Genomic DNA, 24110 nt, shown 5'->3' with positions numbered 1-24110 from the left:
AAAAATATTAAAGTGCAAGACAGTCTGCTATTCGACACACCCATTCATGTAGAATGTTTAGTATACATTTGTTCAGCCCCTTGTTCATGTTTGTATTAAACGTCAGTCAACAAGAGGCTTATCTATTTTAGAAATGTTGACATTTAGCGCAAACGGGTGTCATCATCCATAGACAGGGTTCATGATAGAAACCAAGCCTCGTGAATAAACACAAAAACTACACCCCGTACTTAAAAAAGGTAGAATTACAATTTCGCTCGTCCAACAGGCAATCGAAAATACTTGAGGCATTAACCATATACCAAATATTAACGACAGAGACAAACAATACGCTTTTTTCCATTTTTAATATGTGTTCTGTGTCGCTTTGAATACTAACGTTCAGTTAATATATTTCATTAATAGTTTGTACCCGCATGCAGTTTACACTGATTTGCATTAATCTATTAAAGGCCATTAAGTACCGAAAAGGGCTAATCTCGTTAAAGATTTATGCGTACAATAAACTTAACCACTGTCTATTTAAGCATTTAATGGGTTTTTTTATCATTAATTGCAACATTTTAATCCGTATTAGCTTAGGTAGGCCAATTTGGTTTGGATTAATCATAGAAACTAAGAACTTATTTTAACATCGTATGCATTATAAAGTGTAAATGTTATAATTCCACAAGTTATCATGTCAAAATGATAAATAATTCTTCGAGATGAAAAGATAAAACAAATAGCGTGTTCCGGCGCGTTAACTCCCTTAAACACAGAGATTACCCTTGTCGACAATACAAACACCTTTTTCATTTTGGTTATAGAAACTGAGTGTAAAATAAATTAAGTGGTGTTTTGAATAAATTGTTTTGTTATCTAATCATTTGTAATCGTTGTACAGTTAAATGAAATCTTAAGAAGGCTCAATGTGCGCTGACAAATTGAGCTCTACCACGCTACGTATAAATCATCATTGTACCTTATCCCTTTTTTATTTGTATATTTTTTCCTTGGGCGATAAATTATTCCTCGTCCGGCCTTATGATGGCGTGTATCATTATTATTTGTGTTATTTATGAGATTATTATGTTTTTTCTTTTGATTATATTACAATGGAGAAACATCTATTATGTGTTTTGACTATTCTTACGCTGTTATTATGTATTTTTATGCGACATAAATATAAAAAAATACGCTCATTCAAGAGTAAATTTTACCATTTGATTAACACAATTATAACATGTTGTGTCTGTTTAATGCGCAGTTCTTCAATACATTAACTTTCCTTGAAAAAACACTATTAATAAGTATGAAAATGTACTTTTTAGTCGACATATAGTGAAAGTTCTACATAAGGTTTTCACATTAATAATTTATCTTCTAGACGTTATTTTTTATTTAATTTTTTTTTTTAATGACGACGACGACGTCATCAAACTTCCTGCTTAATCGTTCGATAGTCTCATAAATCAAAGTCGGTTGACAAACACGAACCCCCTATGAGGTTTACACCCCCATTTACCCCCCAATGGTATGAGTAAAAGCATAAATTATGATTTCAATGTTTATTTTCCTTGCGCATGTCTCTTACATACAGTATTGTAATCCTTTTTTATGAAGAAGCATTTTTAGAAAACGGCAAAATAAAAAATAAATTTTATCATTACTGTTGTGGCAGACTTCATTTCCCTCTGATAAAATCGCATTATCATTGGGATATTGATGAATTTTCTGCGACGACCGGTGACCACAATATCGCAACAGTACTTTTTGTCCTGCAAGCACATCCATTCGATGACATCCGCTGACTCTGACACCCGGGCAGTCTATTGATACGCCCTTTGTGTACATGGACGTTTAATGGGCCACACGATGAACTCGGCATATTTTTCAGTGGATAAAAAATGATCGAGTACAGCTGCAACGCCACCCTGTGACAACAAAACGGCAACACGCACACACAAAAAACCTTTCTTCGTATGTGGCCCCGGAACAAATCGATTACCGTCGATAGAGCGGGCCCAATGACAAATTGATTTCACTAGACAGATATATAAATAAAACGCAAGAAGACTCTTGTGCCATGAAGGGTACACCGATACGCCAGCAGCAGAACACGAGGGGAGTACATTATTGGAAAAACAGTCAATATTAGACTTTTGGATCGCTGATATAATACATTGCAGCGACACTCGACTCGAATCATTAAGTTAAAACGTTTGCTGTGTGTATATTGTAAAATAAAACACAGCCTCTGTTTAAGACACTCGTTGTTATCGTCGTGTAGAACCGTTTACTCAACAGGTCCTGGTGTTTGCATGATAAAATGTCAGTTGAGCATAAGCTTTCTTTGGTGGATAGTTCTTTCCCGGAGATCGACTAAAAATCTACGGGGAATTAACGATTTTAAAATAATATTTGTAAAAGACTTTATACTTTATTATAACAATAATATGTTCCCACGCGGCGTTGGCTTAAAAACAAGCGCTGTGTTCTGTGTATTTAGTTAAGATGAAATGTAAATACACTCAACAGCGTCTTAAACAAATATTACATGAAAAATCCTCCGTATGGCTGGGATTACGTGTGACTTTTATGTTATAGCATATTATGTAAACCGTCATAAATCAATAAAGGATATTAAAACGTTAGGAATATTGAGACATTTTCAAAACTCCCTTAAGATACGTAAGAAACCAGTAAACAGTTACAATACTTGAAAAATACAAAAATTACATATTTTTTATATCTTCAGTATACATGATCCTTTAAGTATGTTAGAACTTATCTGCTTCGAGAATACAATTTAGTTTCATTATAGTTATATTTATATTACTAATAGGATAGTGAAATGTTATTTTTTTTCATAGATATCAAAAGAATTATTACCAAATAATTTAATTTATAGTATTTCATTTTTCTATTTACGTATGTATTACGCAGTCTATTTGGTGAGTATAAAAACTTCTAGTATTATATTATCTTTATGGCAACACCTACACTATAATGTCTGTAGGACATAAAGACCATATATTACTCGCTAAAAGCATTATTTATATCATAAATAATTCAACGAAAACTTTACTTTATATTAATATATATTCAAACGACATGACAAACATATCCTATTAAATTAAAAATATATACAAAAAACAAGAACGAGAAAGGTTCCATTCATCGTTATATTGTAGAATAGTTATTTTCCTATAAAATAATTTTCGATGAAAAAATATTGTACATTTTAGTATGATGTTCAACCGAATATTAATTAAAAAGAAAAAACTATGATCGAATCGCTGTAAATTAAATAAATTTGATCGCTACAAACGAGGAGGAACAGTAAGCCATTTTTAAAAGTTGTTTACAAGGTGGTCCTATTAAACAAATTAAATTTTATGAGACAAGAGAGGCAATATTTTCAGATGTTACTTATTCTCACGATCATCAAGACTCTATATAATCTTTCACCCACTTTAACTCCTCAAATATTTGTAATTGATTAATAATCCATGTATCATTAAAAATATTGAATTAAATAAAATTATCATAAGTTAATTAGAAAATTATTTCAAGTATATAATTTTTTTAACTGATCCAGGATAGGTTTACATAAATAAAATACAACAAACAACACTATGCACCATTTCGGCAGCTCCCAGTTTTCGGAAACTCGTCAGATATACCTACACAACCACACAATCAACATCGATAACAATAGAAATGTCAAGGGGTAAAAGAGTGACCACATTCAGGTCATGTAAAAGGTTAGCTCTTCGTGTAACAACTTCGAGAACCCTTTCAAGCCATCATGGCTTTAATACATAGGCAGAGGCTTAATTTTTTTTTTCTTTTTAGGTAGATAAACACACACACGAGTTACGTATATTACATATTATTATTTATTTATGTGTGTTTACCGCATCGTGCCGGTCGCCCCCATTTATTGTCGTGACTCGAGAGAAACGCTTGGCGGCGACGGCGGGTGCACTTCCGAACAAGACAAAAGGCTAGTCATAAATCAACGGCGTTGGTCCGGTGCGCGAGACCACACGCGTCGGGTCCGAAGTTGCCGCCGGCTATGAGGTTTGCCGTCGGATTTTCGTACTCACACACAACTCGAACCGGTTGGTGGACTTATGATGATAACAAATGCATGTGTACACACATAATATTACACTACACTCCACCAGGCCTGTTGTCTTGGGATTTGCAATAAGGCAAACTAATCATGGAAAGGTGTCACCGATCCAAGTGTAAGTATACGCACCACTGTAACTACCACCCGGAGCGCTGCAAATCGGTTATGTACAACTGCTGAAAACAGATATATCCTGTAAAATGTCAACACTGCTTCTTAAATCGGTAACTTTATTTAACATAATCATTTTTTTTCTGTGAACAAGTATTGAGCCCATATTTGGTTTCCCCTGTGGTAGATGGCATTATTAATTCTAACAATTACGATCGTTTCCAGATTTATTATTATTATTATTATTTTTATCATCATCAATTTGACCAAACTATTAATCATTGTTTATCTCCATAACTTCATACCAAGTATTCACGTCATTTGTTCCATATCAAAACTATTGACCAACATTATATTTTTTTATAGTTTGATAGTATTTTTGACTTTGGATAATTGAAAAAATCTATAAGCCATTTATAACACTTTATTTATTATAAATTAAGTTAAGCATAATAAAGTTATTTCATTAAATTCTACTCATTAATTTAAAGCAGTTAATCTTATAAATTTGCTAGATGTCATTCATAAACTCCAATGGCTGTTTTTAAAATGTAGTTTATTAATTAAAATAATAGCTTATACAAATCATTAAACATTTTAATCTTTAGGTTGTAACAAGATAAATAATGTATAATTTTCTTTTATTTATTATGCGTCATCATGATGGTCAACTTTTAACTGTTTAAGTACAATTACGTGATAAAACATTTTTTATTTTTATTTTAATAAGTTTTATGTTTTATGTCTTTTATTGAAAGTAATTATTTTTTAGCCAACTAAATTGCATTCATTCAACTAAATCAAATATTATAATAAGTTACGTTTAACATTTTAAGCACTTTAGTATTTTTAACGTACAGGCTCTACTGAACTACCGTTGTTTTATTTCATTGTAAACCTATTACTACAAAGACATTTTCATTGAACTTTTGTATTTATTTAGTGTTATTATACCCTCTCAATTACTTCTTTTGATAACTAGATTTTGACTACTTGGATTCACGTAGTGGCACAACTTTAAAAGTTTTCACTGAATCTTAAGATATAGTTGAATTATAACTGGATATATTATGGAATGGCCCAGTTGGGTTATCTTTCTTTGCCATTTTCATTCGTTTTATTATATCGGCAAGTATATGGTTTGCCACTTTGTCGAGTTTCTAATCCGATAAACCACTCAAGATTTATCGTTCAACTTTTCGTTCGAGAACTTCATTCCTCGATCCTCTCTTATAAACAGTAATCTCCAGATTGATTGACAGCTGTCGTCTTGATCCGACATCTAACAGTACGTAAAGATTTGTGATAAAATTTATACGATTTAATATTATGTTCAATTATAGCATTCTCTTAATTCACCACATTTTGTGCAACGATTGAACTTTTCATTCTTATACATTTCACTATAAGCCATTTATCTAGACGATTACTACACTTTTCCGGCAATTTCAACACAAAGAAATGTCATGACTTAACATTATCGGCTCTGACCCACCCGCGTACTAAATCGTTGTTGATAAACAGAGACAGTGTGAGATCTATACCTTTGATACGGCTCAGCTCATTTGTGCCTCTATACAATGTCAGGGCCGAACCGTATCGGCCATAAACCTTACACGGGCACATTTTACACGGGCCGTTTAAATCAAACGAAAAGGCGGGTGTGCCGGCAAAACATGGATCCAGTAGACCACACACGATTCTCTAGCGTTACTTAACTGATTGTTTGTAAGAGTGCAATAAAGGAAACGGGTACGTGACAACTTGTAGAGTAGTTTCCGACGTTTTGGTGGTATTAAATACAAATTAACTTTAGGGTGACATGTTAGTTACTAAATATCCATAATAACGTGCAACTGTACCGGGCGGGTAACTCATAAATCCGTTGACGCCATAAAAAAACCCCTTTCGGCGATATTAACGAATATTTACACAGCATATGTCCTTTTCGTTGATATTCTACAGCACACATCCCTTTTGTTTAAGTAAAGAAATATATATCCATCGCATAACATTAACACTTTTAACGACCTAACATTTGTGTTGATACGAAGGTCACTGGAGTGTGTTAGCGTGTAAATTTAATCAACCAAAATCAGCTCATTTATTTTTCCCCTTTTAAGGTCTGACACGAGGAAACGTCCATTCACATGGCATACTCGTCTCGCAAGTGGTAATAAACGGTCGAAACGATTAAATAAATAGTCAAAACGACAAGAGGTAAACAAATCAGTCGCACTAAACAGATAACCTACAAATTAAAACAAAATTTTATCATTCGATACATTTTTAATCTTTCACTAGTCTAGTCAATTAAGTGCCAATAAATTGTACGTTCCATTGAATAATTAAAAATATAAATATTTATGTAAATGACTATGCGATGTATATTTCGAAACTTAAAGGATTCAGCTCGAAAAATAAAAAATTATCGCTGATGATTATCGCAGTTTAAAAAACCTAATAGCTCGAGAACTACGCAATGTTTTTATATGTTTTAAAATTGTATTAAATCGAGTCGTTAATATTATGCTTTAGAAAGTATTTCTATCATAAATTGAAAAAAAAAACTGTTAATTTTTCACAATATCAATGTCAACTTTTTGCATTTTATGTGCGTTTTAATAAAATGAATTTAAGCTTTTAAACGAACTCATGAAGAGTAAATTGTTTGTGAAAACTTGTGTTAACATTAAATATCTCAACTAAAAATTAAAAACAAACATACAGATGTGTTTAAATAGTTTTTTTCTTTGCGTTTCGAATTCTCTACGTCAACGAGTAAAAATAAGTGAATGATACAAATGTGTATTATATTAGCTTTACATAACGAATCATGTCGGGTCTGCATAATGCGTTCAGACGTTAATGGGCTTCATGACAGATACGCCGAGCTGAACAATTTGACGTCCGGGGCACTTATATCTAATGGGACGTGAGTCTAATTAACGAGGCCAACAGCAGACACTGCTGGTGTAATAAAATTATACATTTTGCTCTCATTTTAGATTATTCCCTTGCTTTTGCTCACAAAGTATTTTTTTATGGTCACGGCGACTAATATTAATTCGACTATCGTTTTTCTCAATAACTACATCACTTTTTACTGTACAGTGTCATGTAAATGTCTCCACAAACGCCAGAACAGACAGACATTTTAACAGCAAACGTGCATATGTCACAGTTGTCCCGGCCCGACTTATAATCGAAACCACAACTCGAAATCCAGTTGTGGTGACCGTCCGCAGTCACCCGATAGTCCACAAATAATAATAATTACATCAAACAGGTTTGGTGTTCATATATATTGTGATCGGGACAAGAAGTAAAAACACTCAAGAAGACAAATGAGACATGTTTGGAAATATTGAATACGTCGTTAATCGTTAGATTAAACGTCTTAAATAAAAAATAAATGTTATTCTAGTAAAAATTATACTACGAAACTAGTTTTTCTTTAATGCTAGTAATATATTATATTAGACAAATCATGAACGACATTCGGGTGATATACGACCTAGTCTTCTGCCGTTGTAGTTCGTATGACCTGTTAATGGTTTCCTACGTCGGTTCGCCTTTCGATGCTATTTTAAACAACTCTAATGGTACCTAGTCATCGTGATCATCATAAATATTCATAAGAAAAAAAACACAATTTTTTTAGCGTTTTTTACTGCGGACAAAGTGACATCTGAAAATGGCTACTATTTCGTCACCAAGCAGATTTGCATTGACTTTCTAGGTGACTCTAAAATAAATTGCATAATGAAATGATTTTACGGTCTTTGTGTTAAAGAGCTGTTGTGAAAACCAACACTTGACACGAGTTTAACTTAAATACATGAAAATCATGTGAACCTTAACTTTGTGCCGCTCGCCAAGGTCGGAAAAATCATAATAATTGCATAGTAAATATCATAACGAATAGTCAATGAATGACAGTGCGTGATGGTAACGCATTAATACTTAAACGGACAGCGCAGTTATATTATAATAACGGCATTACGTTGTGACACGAGTTTTTTATACTTCATTACAGTTATTATAGTTTGTACTACTGTAATATTTATGTAGACTCTTTACCACGAGACACAGTAACTTAACTTCATGGGATTCCGGAGGGATATGAATTCTATATCATTATACATCGAACGCCAAAGAATTACCCCGCACAATGGTGTAGGGAGGAGAACATGCTGAAAATCAATGGGCGCGGAGCATTCAATCGTCGGACGTTTAACTGCGTTTTTGATTTTTTTTAACGGTTGTTTACGAACCTTTAATCGAGCGAAAATCTAGAGATTTCTTTGATCTTGTACGGTACACTCGAAGGCTTACCACATCTCACTGTAGTAACTTGTTATATAAACACAATAACATAGACAGGCGATACCGACGATTGATATTATTTTCTGAATGTTGTAAAGCGAGAGTTGATTCGGTAAGAGGCGAGAAAAAATCATTACAGCTGATGTTCGTTATTAGCTATCGATAAAAATGTCAAGAACTCGAACGCGTTTTTTCATAATATTAGGTAGAACAATACAGAGGATTGATTGAATAAAGGAACATTGACAGATACTTTTAAATACTCAGTGCAGCCGTTCATAATTTAACTAGCAACTTAATAGCTACGATGACTTCCCCCTTTTTTTGCGGACAAGGGACCCTTGTTAGTTGCAGATAATGACGTTTCATAATGACGGTCGACAACTACAACTCTCTTGGGGGTTCATAAAGATAGATGGGTCAGACAAAATCGATTTTTCTTCATACGCACTGACTATAGAAAGTAGTTGAATTACTACAGATAAATTATTTTTAATATTCACCAAGAGGACACATAAATCAATTCTATGTAGGAAGTAGAGAAAAATGATTTTTTCACATATTGCTGATAATTTCAACGTTAAGATGAAGAATACTTGACTTTCTACGCGTAGTTCATCGCACTGACATTTATAAGATTTCTCCAAGTCTGTTAGTTAAATCGGCTAGGCTGTGACACATAGAAGCAATTTATGTTGTCAATTAGCACCTCGGTTGGCAATATAATTAAACAAAAAGCGCTACTAGAATAACAGGAGTAAATTGATGGACATTAGCTCCTTTTGTAACGATAACAGTGCTTTGGAAATAACCAACTATGTATGCGTACAGCTACACTCTCAAAAGCATGTACACACATAAGGTTTTCTTCTCCGTTTTATGTATTATTCAGCCTGTCTGTGAAATTGATCGTCGTCGTCATCACTGTTTGCCCATCACAATAACTTAGCTCCTCCGATGCCGTTAGGTTGGCAAGGGGTGAAACAAAGTAAAATATACTACTTGCATAATTCAAAATAAAAAAAAAAAGCTGCTCGTTATTCTCTGTCATTTGATTTTTCCCTTTTTTCTCTGTTTCTACTATTCACATGCGCGTATATTTATGATAAATGTTTGCTCGTGACGTGTACAAATTAGCTATCATTTTCTCCTTTTTTTTTTTTTTTTTTTTAATGATTGCCTTTCCTCTATCCTAATGGCGTAATTAAACGAGAGTGTGTCCTAATTATGGACCGTGTCAAACCTGGTTCCCTGCTGACAGAATTAGCTCCCCCTCCGCCACAGTGAATATTTTTTTACAACATGATTCATTGGCCTCCGAGCCAGCCCCGCACACACAACTAATCATTTTTTAAACCGTGAAAAGAAAACCGTCCATCCAAGCACAATACACATGTATAAACGGCGCAGACACACCAACAGACAAAACAGTGCACATATACAGACTTGATTAATTTGGTCGAGTCCCGCGTTTGTTATTGCCGAGACAAATGAATCGTGTGTAATTCGTCTTGTCAAACGGACAATCGATTTTTTTCTTCTTATTCTCCTGCAGTTCTTTCCCCTCCTCGCCCGTTCGACGATGCGCCCTATTGAATCGTTGACTGGAAACAGACTTCATTAGGTTATTCAATTTTTCATCGAGCTCTGAATATATTATTATTTATTGTACGTGTTACTCGTTTTTTTCTTTCTATTATTATCCGTTACATGCGACTACACGTATTACAACAGCTAATATGTTTACAAGTACATAAACGGCGACCGACACATAACGTGTAGTATCGTTTAGTAGGTGGCGTACAGAGACTTGAGAGGATTACTATTGTGTGTGACATCGACACGTAAGACAACAGCTGCTGGTTGGTGTATTGAAATGTTATCAAAAAACGACCGAACTGCCGTCAGAATCCCAAACGTTTTTCGACACGATTTTTCCCACGTCGGGGACTTGTCTGTGTGAAATTAAAGTAATGTTATCGTGTGTGCGCACCGAGTGTATAGCTGTCGTTCATCCGATAGCAGTGGGAGTCATTAAGATTAAAAAATATTGCCGCTGTAACCCATTGGGTCGACTACAAGAACGTAGCCGCGAGATTCATAACTCATGTACGACCCATACAACACTATTACTATTAACAGCATCGGCTCGACTACACACTGGACGGACTGTTTAGGCTTTCCGAGGTTATTTAGTATACATTATTCAATCAGTAACGACGTCAAATCTGAGTAAACAGAGTGTCAAATTATTATACCCCGCAAGTTACTACGGTGTTAATTTATGGGTTTTTTTTCTTTCGAAGAATTTCAAGGAGGTTATGACGTTGAGTAATCTTTCGAAAAAAAAACCTATGTTTCATAAAAATATTAAATAGCAGTTATTAGGCCATATTTTGTAGAATGAATTTTCGCCCACGCTTCCTTATATCGAATGCTCCCCACCACACTGTGTGTGTACGTGTAATGGTAAATGTGTTGTGCATCAATACGACTAAGGATTGAGAATTTTAAGAACTATGGCGAAGTGTGAGACTATGAAGTTTGACTTATGAGTATACCATGTGATCGATAGGTAAACTTATTGCATTATACAAAAAAAATAACTTCTGCACAAGGCGTCATTGGAAATCGAATTCACAGTTTGTACTATAAAAAGGGTATGCATGTCTGTAGCGACGGCTGTCATTTATGTTTTATTATAATTTTGACGGTTATATTGAAATGCGTATACACCTCTGTTCAATAAGAAAACCAACGATCAACTATAATGTTCATTTTATTATACAATGTGTGTATTACTACAGAGCACCGTGTGCGTGTTTGCATTTCGGTAATATTTAGAAAAGTTTTATCGCGACTCCACTGTCAAACTGTCAATTAAATTTGATAGACTCTCTTGTATGTACTGCGATATTTTATTAAATATTTACCGTCAGTAATAAATATTAAACGAACAATATTAACATATTCGATTGTCCCGACGATTTCATTTAATCGCATATGTCAATTACCTATGTCTAGTGTTATGTGTATTTTATTTAAGCTGTTTTTTTTTTACGGCATGTTAATTTTTGTAGAGCCATCAATAGACTTCGGGTTTGATGTGCCATTATAACTGCTTAGTGTGTTTGTCGAGTCAAATACTGTGTCATATAATGTATTATTATTATACTAATGACGGGGACACGTCATCAGCAGCAAAACGAGGAGATGGTTTGACAGTTGACAGTTTCACGTGAAATTTTTGTTTTTCGAGTTTGCCGACTTAAGCGTCTATCTCTAACATTGTTTTATTTTCAGCCGGACTAAAGTGTGCCGGAGTCTTCTTGCCTTGAAGTCGTACGCTGAGCATTAATCATTTTTAACGGGCAGAGCTATTACAACAGAAGACCAAAGGTGCATTAATCATAGTCGAAAGTTTCCATAACCCCTGTGCATACTACACGTGTATAATAACCGGATGTTTAACCAAAAACCACGTGACTTTGGTTCCTCAGACGCTTCTCAAACGTAACATAAAACGACTAGTTTGCCTGATTATTATATCTTGAAATAATAGCTGCTGAGTGTTGGTATTATCAGCACCAAACCAAAGCGATAACAGCAAATATATGTGCAGAATTGTAAAAATTCTTAGTTTAGATAGAAATTTCAAAGAATAGTTTATTACTCTCATGTTTGTTGTCCTTTTTAAATACTTCATGTAGTAATGATTCCCTTGTAATATATTAAAATCACAAAAACTTTTCTAAATAATATGTTTATCACTTTTTATAGCACTGATAGGAGCAGAAAAAAATATCATAACATAATCATCATGATTTGATGTCATTTGGAATTTCAAATGGCTGTTTTCTCTACTGACAATAACACGCATTTCAATAGGTGAGTAATTAAATGCAAATTACGAAGCTGACCAACAAAAATTAAACTGTCCAATTTGTAGTAATCGTTGTGTGATAGTCCTTCTATTATTATACTCCAAAATAACTAATTTTTTACATAGTGATTCAAGAGAAAATTATGCCTCGCTTATTTCGATTATTGGACTTGATTGAACACATTTAAAAATGCAATCAACCAATATTCTTACATCATTGGTACCACGGATACTTATTAGTTCCAACAGCTCGGTAATAGATAACTTACAGTAATAATAGCCATAAGCCTACACTTTAAATACACCAATTACTCTCAATGTTGCAGTGTAAATTACTGTTTGAATTATAATATTCTATTATTTCTTTTAGTAAAATGATAGAAAAAGGAAAGTGATTTTATAAATGAAAAAAAATAGTTACTTTCTCATTTGGTGATTTTTATTATTTATTATTTATTTACTTTTTTTTATACATATTTATTATATCTGTATACATAACTAATAACTAATTCAATTGAAAAAAAAATACATTGTTGAGTATTATATATCAACTTTGATTTAATAATATTAAAAATAACAACGTGTCTATAAAAAATAAAAATTGCAATTATTAAATTTTGATGATTCGAAAATGAAATCAAGTCATAACCTGATGTTAACAAAAAACATAATTAATAATGTGAAATTAACTTTAGTAACACACACACTCGGAATATGTACACGGACTAAAATAACATAAAACCGCAGTACGGTTATCAATAACAAAATGTCTTCTTCCTTTTAAAAAATTAGACAATTTTTTTTTTAAATAAATACTAAAAATGATTAAAAAGAAAAAAACAATAGTCATCATCGATTCATGAGGAGAGTGGAGATTAAACGATCCGAAGTCTTTCTGCTCCTCGTGTAGGAGGCGTCCTTTCAAATAAACGCTATCACAGTGGCACATAACAACAATTTATATTCCGGGGGAGTTTCATTAACGGCTCACGGTAGCTGATCCGTCGCGTCCGGGAACAGCGTACAGCTGATGATGATAAGCGGCGGCTGCGGCAGCAGCGGCGGCCCCTGGGTAGTATGCGGTAGTGGGGTTGAAAGCACTGTACGGAGACGGTGGCGGCATGTGTTTGCCGGCGTATGGCAAAGATGCACCGTACGGTGAAGCTGCTGCCGGATGATGGAACAAGTGCCTGGACAAGTGATTGTTGTAGGCGGAAAATGCTGCAGCTGCGGCCGCCGTAGTTGGTGACATTGGTCCGGCGGCCGAAGTGTGGGTTCGAATGTGTTGCAATAGTTCTTCGGACGTGCTGAAGCTCTTGCCACACAACGAAGGCGCAGCGGCTGGTGATTCCGTTGCCGGTGATGATGGAGACGGTATCACCCAACTACATGTATACGGGCGAGCCACGGAAGGGGCGTAAAATGGTGCTGCGGCCGCCATCAACGAAGATAAGTAACGTTGCTGATCACATTGTGTACAACCGGCCGGACATCCAACGGCAGCCATCACGGAGTGATGGTATGGGCTAACAGCGGAAGCAGCACAACCGCCGGTAGACAGACAGATTGGATCCTTGCAATCACCACCGGCAGGTTTGTGGTGAGCAGCGGCTGCAGCGGCGGCGGCCAACGAAGCGGCCATCCAAGGAGCACCGGGTAAATACGTGTGCCTAAAAGCGGCTAGAGCGTCCGACTTGTAAGACGACGGTGGCGGAGGACAAAAACCTTTAGTGCCGTGCATCACTTCTAAACCGGATCTTATGATGGGATTAGCGGTTTGCTGTTCTGTTTCGGGCGCTCGTCTCTTGGCAGCGGTCAGGCAATCGTCTCGAGGAGAAGCCGACTTCCTCTTCTTGGTACTCGCGTTGTTGTCCTCGGAGCTACTGCTTCTGGGTCTACTGTCATCGTCGTTGTTGTTGTTATGGGTGAGTACAGTATTTTCATACGGTTTAAAATTCAACTTTGCCGGTTTTGGATCTTCAATGTAATTGTTGTTGTAGTTGCGCTTGGTTTGGCTCAGATGATAAGCGGCAGCAGGCGAAGCACTGTGTGGACGATCGGCAGCTGTCATAGGTGTCGTGGCTGGTGTCGGTGGCTTCTTGGATTTAGGAACCGTCGGTGGATCAGCGCCTATTTGGCTGCAGGTGCGCACTAACATGGCCAGCGGACTTGTCTTTGAATCCAGCTGAAAATAACAAATGAAAAGAAAAATTACAATTTTTGTATAAATAATAGATTATCTCGAGATGACTCGATAATGGTTAAAGTCATTGTTATCGGCCTAGTCGTTAAACATGACACGCATTGTCACAATGATAAATAATGCAGTAACTCCGTATACATACACACTCGGGGGGAGGACGTTTTTCGATCGGCCGACAAGTAATAAATTCATCGGCGGTTAATTCTTTGACCGTGCCAACGCGGTTACCGCCCATCCATTATCATCACATACACGGGGGGGTTAATCTTTTCAGAGAATTCTCATCGGCACTTTGTATTTATTTAGTGTATAAAGAGAAAATAATGTTTTACGGTAATAAATTGTGCGGGCGATTAATAAAAACCAACTCGTGAAAACCAATTAAAAAAAAATGATTGAAAAATATGAACACATTTTAGAAAGAAAAGACAATTTAAGTATTTTACAATCGTTTGATTGAAACTCGAGCAAAAGACAGATGAGTGAAGGCAGTGACGATATTTGAACTAAATTATAAAAAGCGAACGAACACATCGAGTGTATATTTGTGTTCGTCAAGTATTTTCTGTTAAAATAAAAAAGTCAAATTGTTCAAGAATATGTCAACTAACCGATGCCATGGAGTTATCCTGAATGTATTGATACTGGTGATTCTCGGAATTCGTATCCATAATTGCCATAGTCGAATACGGTAATCAATTGGATCACAGTTCACAGAAAACAAAATCGAAATTCACAAATAATATTAAAATTCACACAAACTATAATTATTTTAACTTCGGTCGGACACACACTACAAACAGTAAACGAGCGAGATGCTTACGGCACTGGTGTCGTAGAAAGACTGTCCAACATACGCGCTGGTAGACTGGATGAGTCTTTGAGTCCTCCGGCCATACGACGTCGTATCCGCCGACAGTGGCGCGGTTGTAATACCGGCACGGTATTATCGTACACACGATAATTATTGTACACATTGAAATGTTATCCATGTTTTTCCGTCTGTTATAGAGCACAAAATTTTACAAGTACGAAAAGACGTAGAATTTTCTACGTGTAAAAAAAAATACAAAGTTATAAATAATAAATGTAATGTTTTTATTTTTAGTTAACGGCGTTTTCCCTTAATGCATTTTGTTTATTAATTACAGAGGAGAGATAATTTTGTGTAGTAAATTTAAAAAAAAATTTCTGTTAAATAAATAGAATTAATTGGCCAAGTCTAGGATGATAAATTATTAACGTCAAGATGCGATGTGAGCGAGTGTGCAACTAGCATTTGTTTACCGTCAACTACAACTATTAGATATTTATATTATGCATTATGTATAAAATCTTTATAATCTCATGATGGAGTATAAAGTCTGTACCACCCAGGGAGCTTGTAAGCCATGCGATGACAGCGTCGGTGGACGATGGCGAGGGGGGAAACAGTGGCGGCCGGCAGACGTACGTAAGTACGTGAGCGCGCGTGTATCTCCTGACTTAATCAGTGGCGGCAGTGGGTCCGACCGACAGGCAACTGCAGGACATTTACAACCGCTCGTACTATTATTCTTGTAATATATTAGCCGCACCCGCACCATGTGACATTCATAACAACGTTATAACTCATAACAACTACAATAACAAAAATATATTACACATAATTTTTATTACCACTTTTACCTGATTATCTATTGTTCATGCAAATAAAATTATAATACAATAACTCGACATGATCACAATAAAGTATTAAAATTTACAGGTACTTAATGTCAATCGAAAATAATCAATTGTGATGCGGTTAGAAACAAAACACCCCATTACTTACACATGAATTTTGAATACATTTAATATACCGGTATATGCTGCCGTTGAGGTGTATTTTTTAAACATAATCTACTCGAATGATGAACATAAAAATTCTATCGCATTTGTATTGTAACGCGTAGTTTTATGATGTAATTGCAAAATGTATAAAATTTCAGCATATCCTCAAACAAGTAGAGTCGCGCGGAGTTTAAAACGTTGTTCCGGAAAATGTAATATAAATAACAAATTAACTTGAAAATAATATAATCCGTAAGTCATTTGTATGTAAAACAATGTTAANGCGGAGTTTAAAACGCTGTTCCGGAAAATGTAATATAAATAACAAATTAACTTGAAAATAATATAATCCGTAAGTCATTTGTATGTAAAACAATGTTAACTGCGAAAAAAAACGTACGGTGTTTGATAATTATTTTTCAAACCCCACGCTTAGTTTATCGACATTGTATTACAACGTTGTTGTAATTTGTTGTTCAACTAAAAAAAAACAAACCTTCGAATATTGCCCCGATCATTAATGGCAGAGTATAATTATTATTATTATTTTTTTTAAGAACATATACACACACACACAAACAAACACAATGATTACATATTGTTTAACTCGGTTTATTCAACGTAGTTTTCTAAGTGTAGGTTTTTTCGTCCTGCCCTAAGAATTAAAATTATGTTCACCTGTTAGGAAATCTAAAAGTTTTCAATATGAATAATTTGGTTTTTATTATTCTTGTTCCGAAATACTAAACGTATAATCAAGTTGACAATTTATTAATGATTGACAAGCCATTGTTTTTGCAAAATTAATAGGAAGATAAAAATATTCGATGCATAAACAACTAAGTAGAGTTTATGAAAAACTTTTGTAAAACATAAAGCCAAAAATATACGGACGTTCATTAAAACTAAAACTAAAACATTTTCAAATATTATCAAAAAAAAAAGGACATGGTTTTGAAATGTATAATTATTTTTACAAGTTACAAAGTTACATATATTTGTTTATGTAAAATACAATAAAAACAATTCTTAAAAACTTATGCCACCACGTAATAAAAGGAAACATAATTCATTGTATTAACAAATTGGAATAGATTATAAATTATAATAAAAAAATAATCACAGTTAATTTGTAGTTGTATAAGTAACGTTCTACATTAATAGTTTTTTGTGTTGTAAATAGATACGGTAATCTAACTAAATCATTCATTGTTAAATTCATGTCATTGAATTAAATGTCTTATTGCAAAATGTACATTGTTAGTGCCACACATTACATTACCATTTAATGAATAATTTTTACATGTCTACAAAAATTATTAAATTACAATGAAAAAAAAAAACAAATACTTTAATTATAACTTATTTTAAATTATACTTTGAAACGAATGACTGTTTACTTATGATATAAAATAATTTGGTATCGTCAAATATTTTCAAACATGAAAATCAAATAAAGAAAACAAATTGTTGCATGAATTAATTATGTTTATTATATGATAATATGTTTCGTTTTAAGTTCATTTTAAGCACGTTATTTGAAATTTTCCAATAAGTTTTTTAAACAATTAATAGTGTTTCTATTTTGTCTACTAGTTGCATAATGTTTTTTTAACATATTCCACATTTTTAAACTGGCCATTGGGATAAAAAATTCCAGAGAGATTTTACCTTCCGGTAGTTACCCTACAAGGAAATAACTATTGTCTCGGATGACCCAACGCATGAAAAATTGTACCTAAACGATTGTTTCGAGCAAGTGAGTACCTTACAAATTTATGTCACCGGCTTTTGGGTCAATTTGGGACGGTCGTGTCTGCGCAATCATGACATATTATTGTTACTGCACAGAAAACCGTACATCCATAAAATAATAGGAAAAAAAACATTATGATATTATACGATCACGTTTAAGTACCGCAAATCACACATTTTGGCTGGCTTTGTGCACTACAATAATAAAAAAAAAATATATTAATAATGCGTTAGTTTTTAAATAGTATTATGCAGAGCTGATATCGATTTAATGTGTTTGTGGGTATAATAATTCTTTTTTTTTACGATCCACACCGACTATTATTCATTTTTATATTTCTGTGCAACTCTCATAATATTCCATTAAAAATTTACGGTCGCATGTTGTATTGAAACGTCGCTATTTTAACGACACAAGGACAGATAAAAGCTCGACAAACTGTAAAATTGTTTCCAAGAAAAATAGAACTACTCCTGTGTGTATACCGTTAATCTTATTAATAGCCGCTGTCGATCAATACACTTATCCGTATAACGGGCGGCTAGTTATTTTAGATATTTTTAGCATAAATTATTGTCACTGAAGACAGCCGCAACAACACCGTTGACGTTTATGTGTTCGCGATACTTTCTCGCTGTCGATTTGAGATCCACTCAGTTTTTTAGCGTTTGTAAACGCATTTTTTGAACGCCTTAAAAACCGGTCGCAATGATCGATACGACATACTTGGATGTTCAAACCGTCTTAATTTATCGGTTTGTGTCACGTTCGCAATGTATCACATCGGTCAATGGCATGATAATTTTGACTTTCACTAGTACTACCTATATGGCTCTAGGACGTTGTCACACCAAAAAGTCGGTTTACTGTGATTATAAATGCACATAAAATGCGACCTGTCTATAATGATATGTGGCTATGCACTGGTGTCCATTAATGAGGGGTGAATTGGGGGCATGTCCTACTTAGACATTTTTCGATTCTCAAAATAGTGGATACTTTTTAGTTTAACGCACACATTAACTTTATCTGAAATACAATTTTATATTAAGCACATACGCCCTATATTCATAAATAATACTATATTACATTAATAATATTTTACAAAGCATCAACATTTTATTTCAATAAATATATTTCATTGTTTTTTTCCTGAAGGTTTACTTGACAAAATATTTGATGACAATAAAAAGTTGATACGGCCGCGGCTTACTCTGCCCCGCAAACCGTTTCAAGATTTTCACATGTTGAGTCGACATAGTCAACAAAACTAAACAATATGTCCGCAAACCGCTGTTTTTAGCAGAATTTGAGGTTATATTATGTATACTTCTATACGTTGTATGCGAATAACCTCAAATTCCCCTAAAAACTACACTTTTGCAGACAACATCTGAAACGTTTCCGATTCAATAAGCGGAACACTGATAAGAACAAAGTTCGCTGACCTTGTCTCTTAAGGTCAAGTATAGTTATATGTTAACGAAACGGACGACTTGATTGATAAAAGTCCGAACGGGCAGATTATCATTGATAATAACACAAGGCGCGTACGACTGAGTTTTTCGAAACGAGCGTAAATAGCCTAACACGGTACATGTCAATAACTCTGCCAAGAGTTGCACACGTATAGATCGATCTTCGTTGGACGCATATTAACACATCTTCATGAATTAAACATAATCGTAATGATAGGTGAGCGTACGGCCGAGTAGGCGCCTAACATATTTCTGTATTAAGCACATCTGACGATTAAAATAATAATACAGCCAACATAATAATATGCTTGTCGAGTCAAAGGTGACGGTTTGAATATCAATCATTGTACATTATTCATACTACTGCATCTAGATGGACTCAAAAAAAAAACTAAAAATGTTGTACGAACGACTTCAAGGCATTTAATTCTATTTGCATGTACATCATTTTTAATGGATGTATAAATCACATTTTTGTTTTTTTGAAACTCTTTCGGTAGATGAAAGATTAAAGGTAATTAATATTCATAACATGCGAGTATAAAGTAGCGATTGCACAAAGATTTCAATGTTGGAAACCAGTAAATTGTATCCTATTAAAAAAGAGTACATAGAATTTTAGACTTGGACGTGTAGCGCAAAAAAAAACATTCAGTGTAATATATCATTAAATTTTTAACTAGAATTGTTTATGAAATAAAAAATCTACTATTTGTTTTAATGAGCTAGTTAAAGTTTTTTTCGCGAAATAAATTTTTCTGAATTATTCTTCAATTTTTCGGAATTTGTGTCTTTATATTAAACAAGCTAATTTTAGCATTAAAAAAAACTAAAAACTTGTTAAAAATTGAATAGTCTATTTGTTTGCTAAACGAATTGTCTACATATAAATCCTTTAGATTATGTGTAATATTAAGTAAAATATGCAAATTAACTATTGAATTCTTTAAGAAAGATTTTGATTTAATTAGCCATTACGTGTTTTATTAATTTTGCATAACATTATGAGCTTAAAAGACTATTTGTAATTCTTATATTTTATGCAATTTTTAGTTAACAGCATGATAATGTCTAATAGAAACTACCGATAGTGCCAGAATTTTTTTTTTTTTAATTACTAAATATTTTTAAATTAAAAGTCATACAACTTCATATTAATAAATCGTTAGACAATCTATCGAGTGGGTTTCTAAGATTTTTTAATAATTTAAAACAAAACACTATAACCAAATTCACATAAGTTTATTTGTGCGATAAGATTCAACATCAAGTTAATATTCTCAAACTAATTAATAATTTTGATAAATTTATTCGCGTGACGAATGTACAACTCTTAGCGATAAATACAATATTTAAACATAGTTACTGTTTTAAAACGTATACTTTCAGCTATCCGAATAACAAATAGTTATAACTAATCGTTGTAAGTTATTGGAAAAGGGTATTGTATGTATCCTCCCCTTTCTAAAATAATTCTACTAGAAACTTCAGTTCGGGGACTCGAGGAATGACTATTACGGCTATTATTATAGAAAACTGTTATTAACAATAAAATTTTCTAAGCATGTAAGTTCTGAATAAACGTCAAGTCACGTTTCTGTTTTCCAACATCGGCTTGTGTTTTTTACAACGCCGTTAGTAGCGACCCAACAGTCGTTGGTGTACATGGACAATTTAATTAGATTTGTTCCATATAACACGATATTTATTATGTTTGCTATCGACGTGTTCTCGACTTGCAAAACTCGGTGTAAAACGACTACACGTTGTAATGTAATAATAGCCAATCAGATTACATTGTAACGGCCTGGAAGACGGCCGGTCGAACAACAGCCGTAGAAGGTTTACATGACAGAAGAACAAGCTCGGCGTTTGAGGAGTAGTCGGTGGCGTGTAACCGTTTGGTCCACACTGCTCAGCGTCCTATTCATAGAACTTAGCACCGAGTCGAAATGTCCGTGTAAATTGTTTTTATATGTTTTATAACCGTGAACAACGGCGTAATGTATTCACGGACGTATAATGATAACGCCGAAGATGATAGCAGCAATAACAGCGCGCAGTGTAAAAATATCTCCAGAGTAAATTGTATTTTACGACTGTATAAAAACTATTAAAACATCTCTTTCCCCGGTCGTAAAATACGAAAAATAAAAGTCCAAATGAATTCTGAGTTAACACGAAATAAAAATAAATTACATTACGGTTGAAATACGTCCAGAGGTCGTATTATAATATTAAGTGTATATATTTTCCTTTAAAGTGCTCAATTAGCATCCGAATAGCTTTGGACCCGCAGCGAGCAATAAATGCTATGCGCGGCCACGTTTGGTCCGTTGAAATATTATAGTGGAAAAGTTTATGAACAAATGTGTTGTGTACTGTAACATTTTTTCTATACATAATTTCTCCACTGTTGGTATTTATCGCAGTTGTTTTGACAGGTTGTTAGGGAACATAACTTTCTGCTAATATTAAGCTGTTGCCGCGGCCTTCGGATGAGGTGTAACATGTCCGACAAAATCAGTTTGCAGCTTGTGGACCAACGCTAACATTATACTCACCTAAGCCATCTCCTATAAATGTCCATAACCTTTAATAATAGTTGTCTCTGCTTTGTTCTTATGCGCAGTTGAGTTGTTTGACTATGTTATTACCGTATGCGGTTAAACGAGTATATAATTTTGGTTTGATTAACCTAAGCAGCGATAAAGAAAAACAAAGTGCACGGAAAACAAACATTTCACAGCTATAGTTAGTAAACTAAATAAATTTAGTTGATTATTTCTTATAGTTGTTATAACTATATGTTTTAGTTGTTTTAGCTAAATAATTACGTTATCGCCGTATAAATCATCATTCAGTTTAGGCCAAATGTATAGTTTTTTTTCGTGTATTGTTATTAGTGATCATTTCTCAACAAGGAACTAGGTGTTGTGTAATAATTTTTTAAGTCACTCCTACGTCGATGGCGCCAAAATTTCATCTCCTACCTACGGTGTTGCTGATGTTGTAGGTAAGAGAAAACTGGCTGGCTCGTGATCTTTCTAGGCGTTTTGACGATGACAACAATAATTGTTATAATAAAGAGTCACTCAAACGTCACGGTATCATTACAACGATAAATATAATAGGCCATTGTGCGTAACGGAACGCCTTTTGTAGTGAGACTTTACCGCTGCCAACGTGTAGGACGTGGTCAGAGACGTTGCGTGAATATGATCATTGTAGTGATTAATGGATTTTTCAGGTCAGTTTCCGTCCCCGTATTTGGTACAGTTAGCTTTTAGGAATGGAAAACGTCTAATATTATAGGTAAACAACAAAAAATGTCAAAAAAAAATGCATCGTATTGATTGTTAGGAATAAAAAAATACATCCGTCCGTTAATCTTAAAAACGAGCCCCTAAACGTTCTAATGATATGGCATTGTGGACAAATCGTATTGGACCATCAAATATCTAAAAAACTGTATGAATGCATCAATTGTATCTTTGCAATGTGTATCATCATGACGCAATGTCAAAATTAATAATAAAAGTGTCTCTTGAGGGACGGATCGAAAAAAATATAGCAATATCCTGGTGTATTTTTTTATTTTATATGTACACACACGCAATTATTTATCTCATGCTGACAGCCGGCACATTAGGTAAAAATATCAAAATGGTTCTTTCAGCCGACCGTTAACAACTCAAAAAAAAAAAACCTCCCGCGTTACTAAACACATACGTTTGATTCATTGCGTCGCTCTTTACCTGTTTTATGTCGGCCATACATTATAAATGTTCGTTCGGGGTCAATAAAATGACGTTTATATCTTTCGGAGATGACATACCGACATCAAACGCCTGTGGTGGTCCTTGTCTTTTAACGCCTGCACACCAGTAGCCCGAAACTAACATATTATTATATTAAAAAAAAAGCATTGCCGTCATCACAATTCTGCCTGCCATACATAAATCATAGTAATTTATTTTTAAAAAGTTGAAAATAACATATTCCCTCTAAAGGGCGTTACGAGCTCCATGTGTGCAGCTTAATAATATAAATGTACGTGTGATAAAATGATATGTACTGTGTTGCGAGAGGGCTTTCGTGAAATCCTTTAAATCTATAAAAGGTTTACTGTTGAAAGTGTTTTTGTGCGTTAGCGTTGTTGGTAACAAGGACGGAGATTACATTACAACATGTACAGATAACCTTATGTGTGTATTGTGTTTTTTCTTTTTCCCTTTAAAAAAAAAACTCTTATTCCCTAGATTTGACGTCCGACAATCGTGCGCTCCCCATAGAAAAGCTTTACACAGTTGATCACTATTTTCGTTGAATTCTGAAACGATATAGTGTTTTTTTCTGTTATCTGTTGACAGACCGGGTCAAATTGTACCTCAGGGATTGCATAGACAATTCGA

At 34.2% G+C, this 24110-nt stretch overlaps 2 protein-coding genes across 2 annotated transcripts in view; one reads left to right on the top strand and one right to left on the bottom strand.

Annotated features, from left to right (window-relative positions):
- The window catches only part of LOC126910485 (soluble calcium-activated nucleotidase 1-like), a 219825-nt gene that overhangs the window by 3834 nt on the left and 191881 nt on the right, over window positions 1-24110 (top strand). The gene's annotated exons all lie outside the window — the stretch shown is intronic.
- Window positions 12875-15521, bottom strand: LOC126910476 (zinc finger protein Noc-like). The gene is made up of 2 exons (XM_050693080.1): window positions 15261-15521; window positions 12875-14631 (listed from the first exon to the last, which is right to left on the bottom strand). The coding sequence occupies exons 1-2, from the start codon at window positions 15327-15329 to the stop codon at window positions 13426-13428; spliced, it is 1275 nt and encodes a 424-aa protein (XP_050549037.1). The 5' UTR covers window positions 15330-15521; the 3' UTR covers window positions 12875-13425.

Source organism: Daktulosphaira vitifoliae, unplaced genomic scaffold (genome assembly GCF_025091365.1).
Source record: "Daktulosphaira vitifoliae isolate Bord-2020 unplaced genomic scaffold, ASM2509136v1 Scaffold_1, whole genome shotgun sequence".
Taxonomy (NCBI): Eukaryota; Metazoa; Arthropoda; class Insecta; order Hemiptera; family Phylloxeridae; genus Daktulosphaira; species Daktulosphaira vitifoliae.
The sequence above is the reverse complement of the archived record's forward strand: the minus strand, read 5'-3'. Positions and strand labels throughout refer to the sequence as shown.

What these genes read in the sequence shown, in the direction of transcription:
- LOC126910476 (XM_050693080.1), bottom strand. Translation starts at nt 15,329, where the DNA reads ATGGCAATTATGGATACGAATTCCGAGAATCACCAGTATCAATACATT. An exon ending in AGGATAACTCCATGGCATCG is followed by an intron (nt 14,632 to 15,260) that starts GTTAGTTGACAT and finishes TGTTATTTTCAG; the next exon opens with CTGGATTCAAAGACAAGTCC.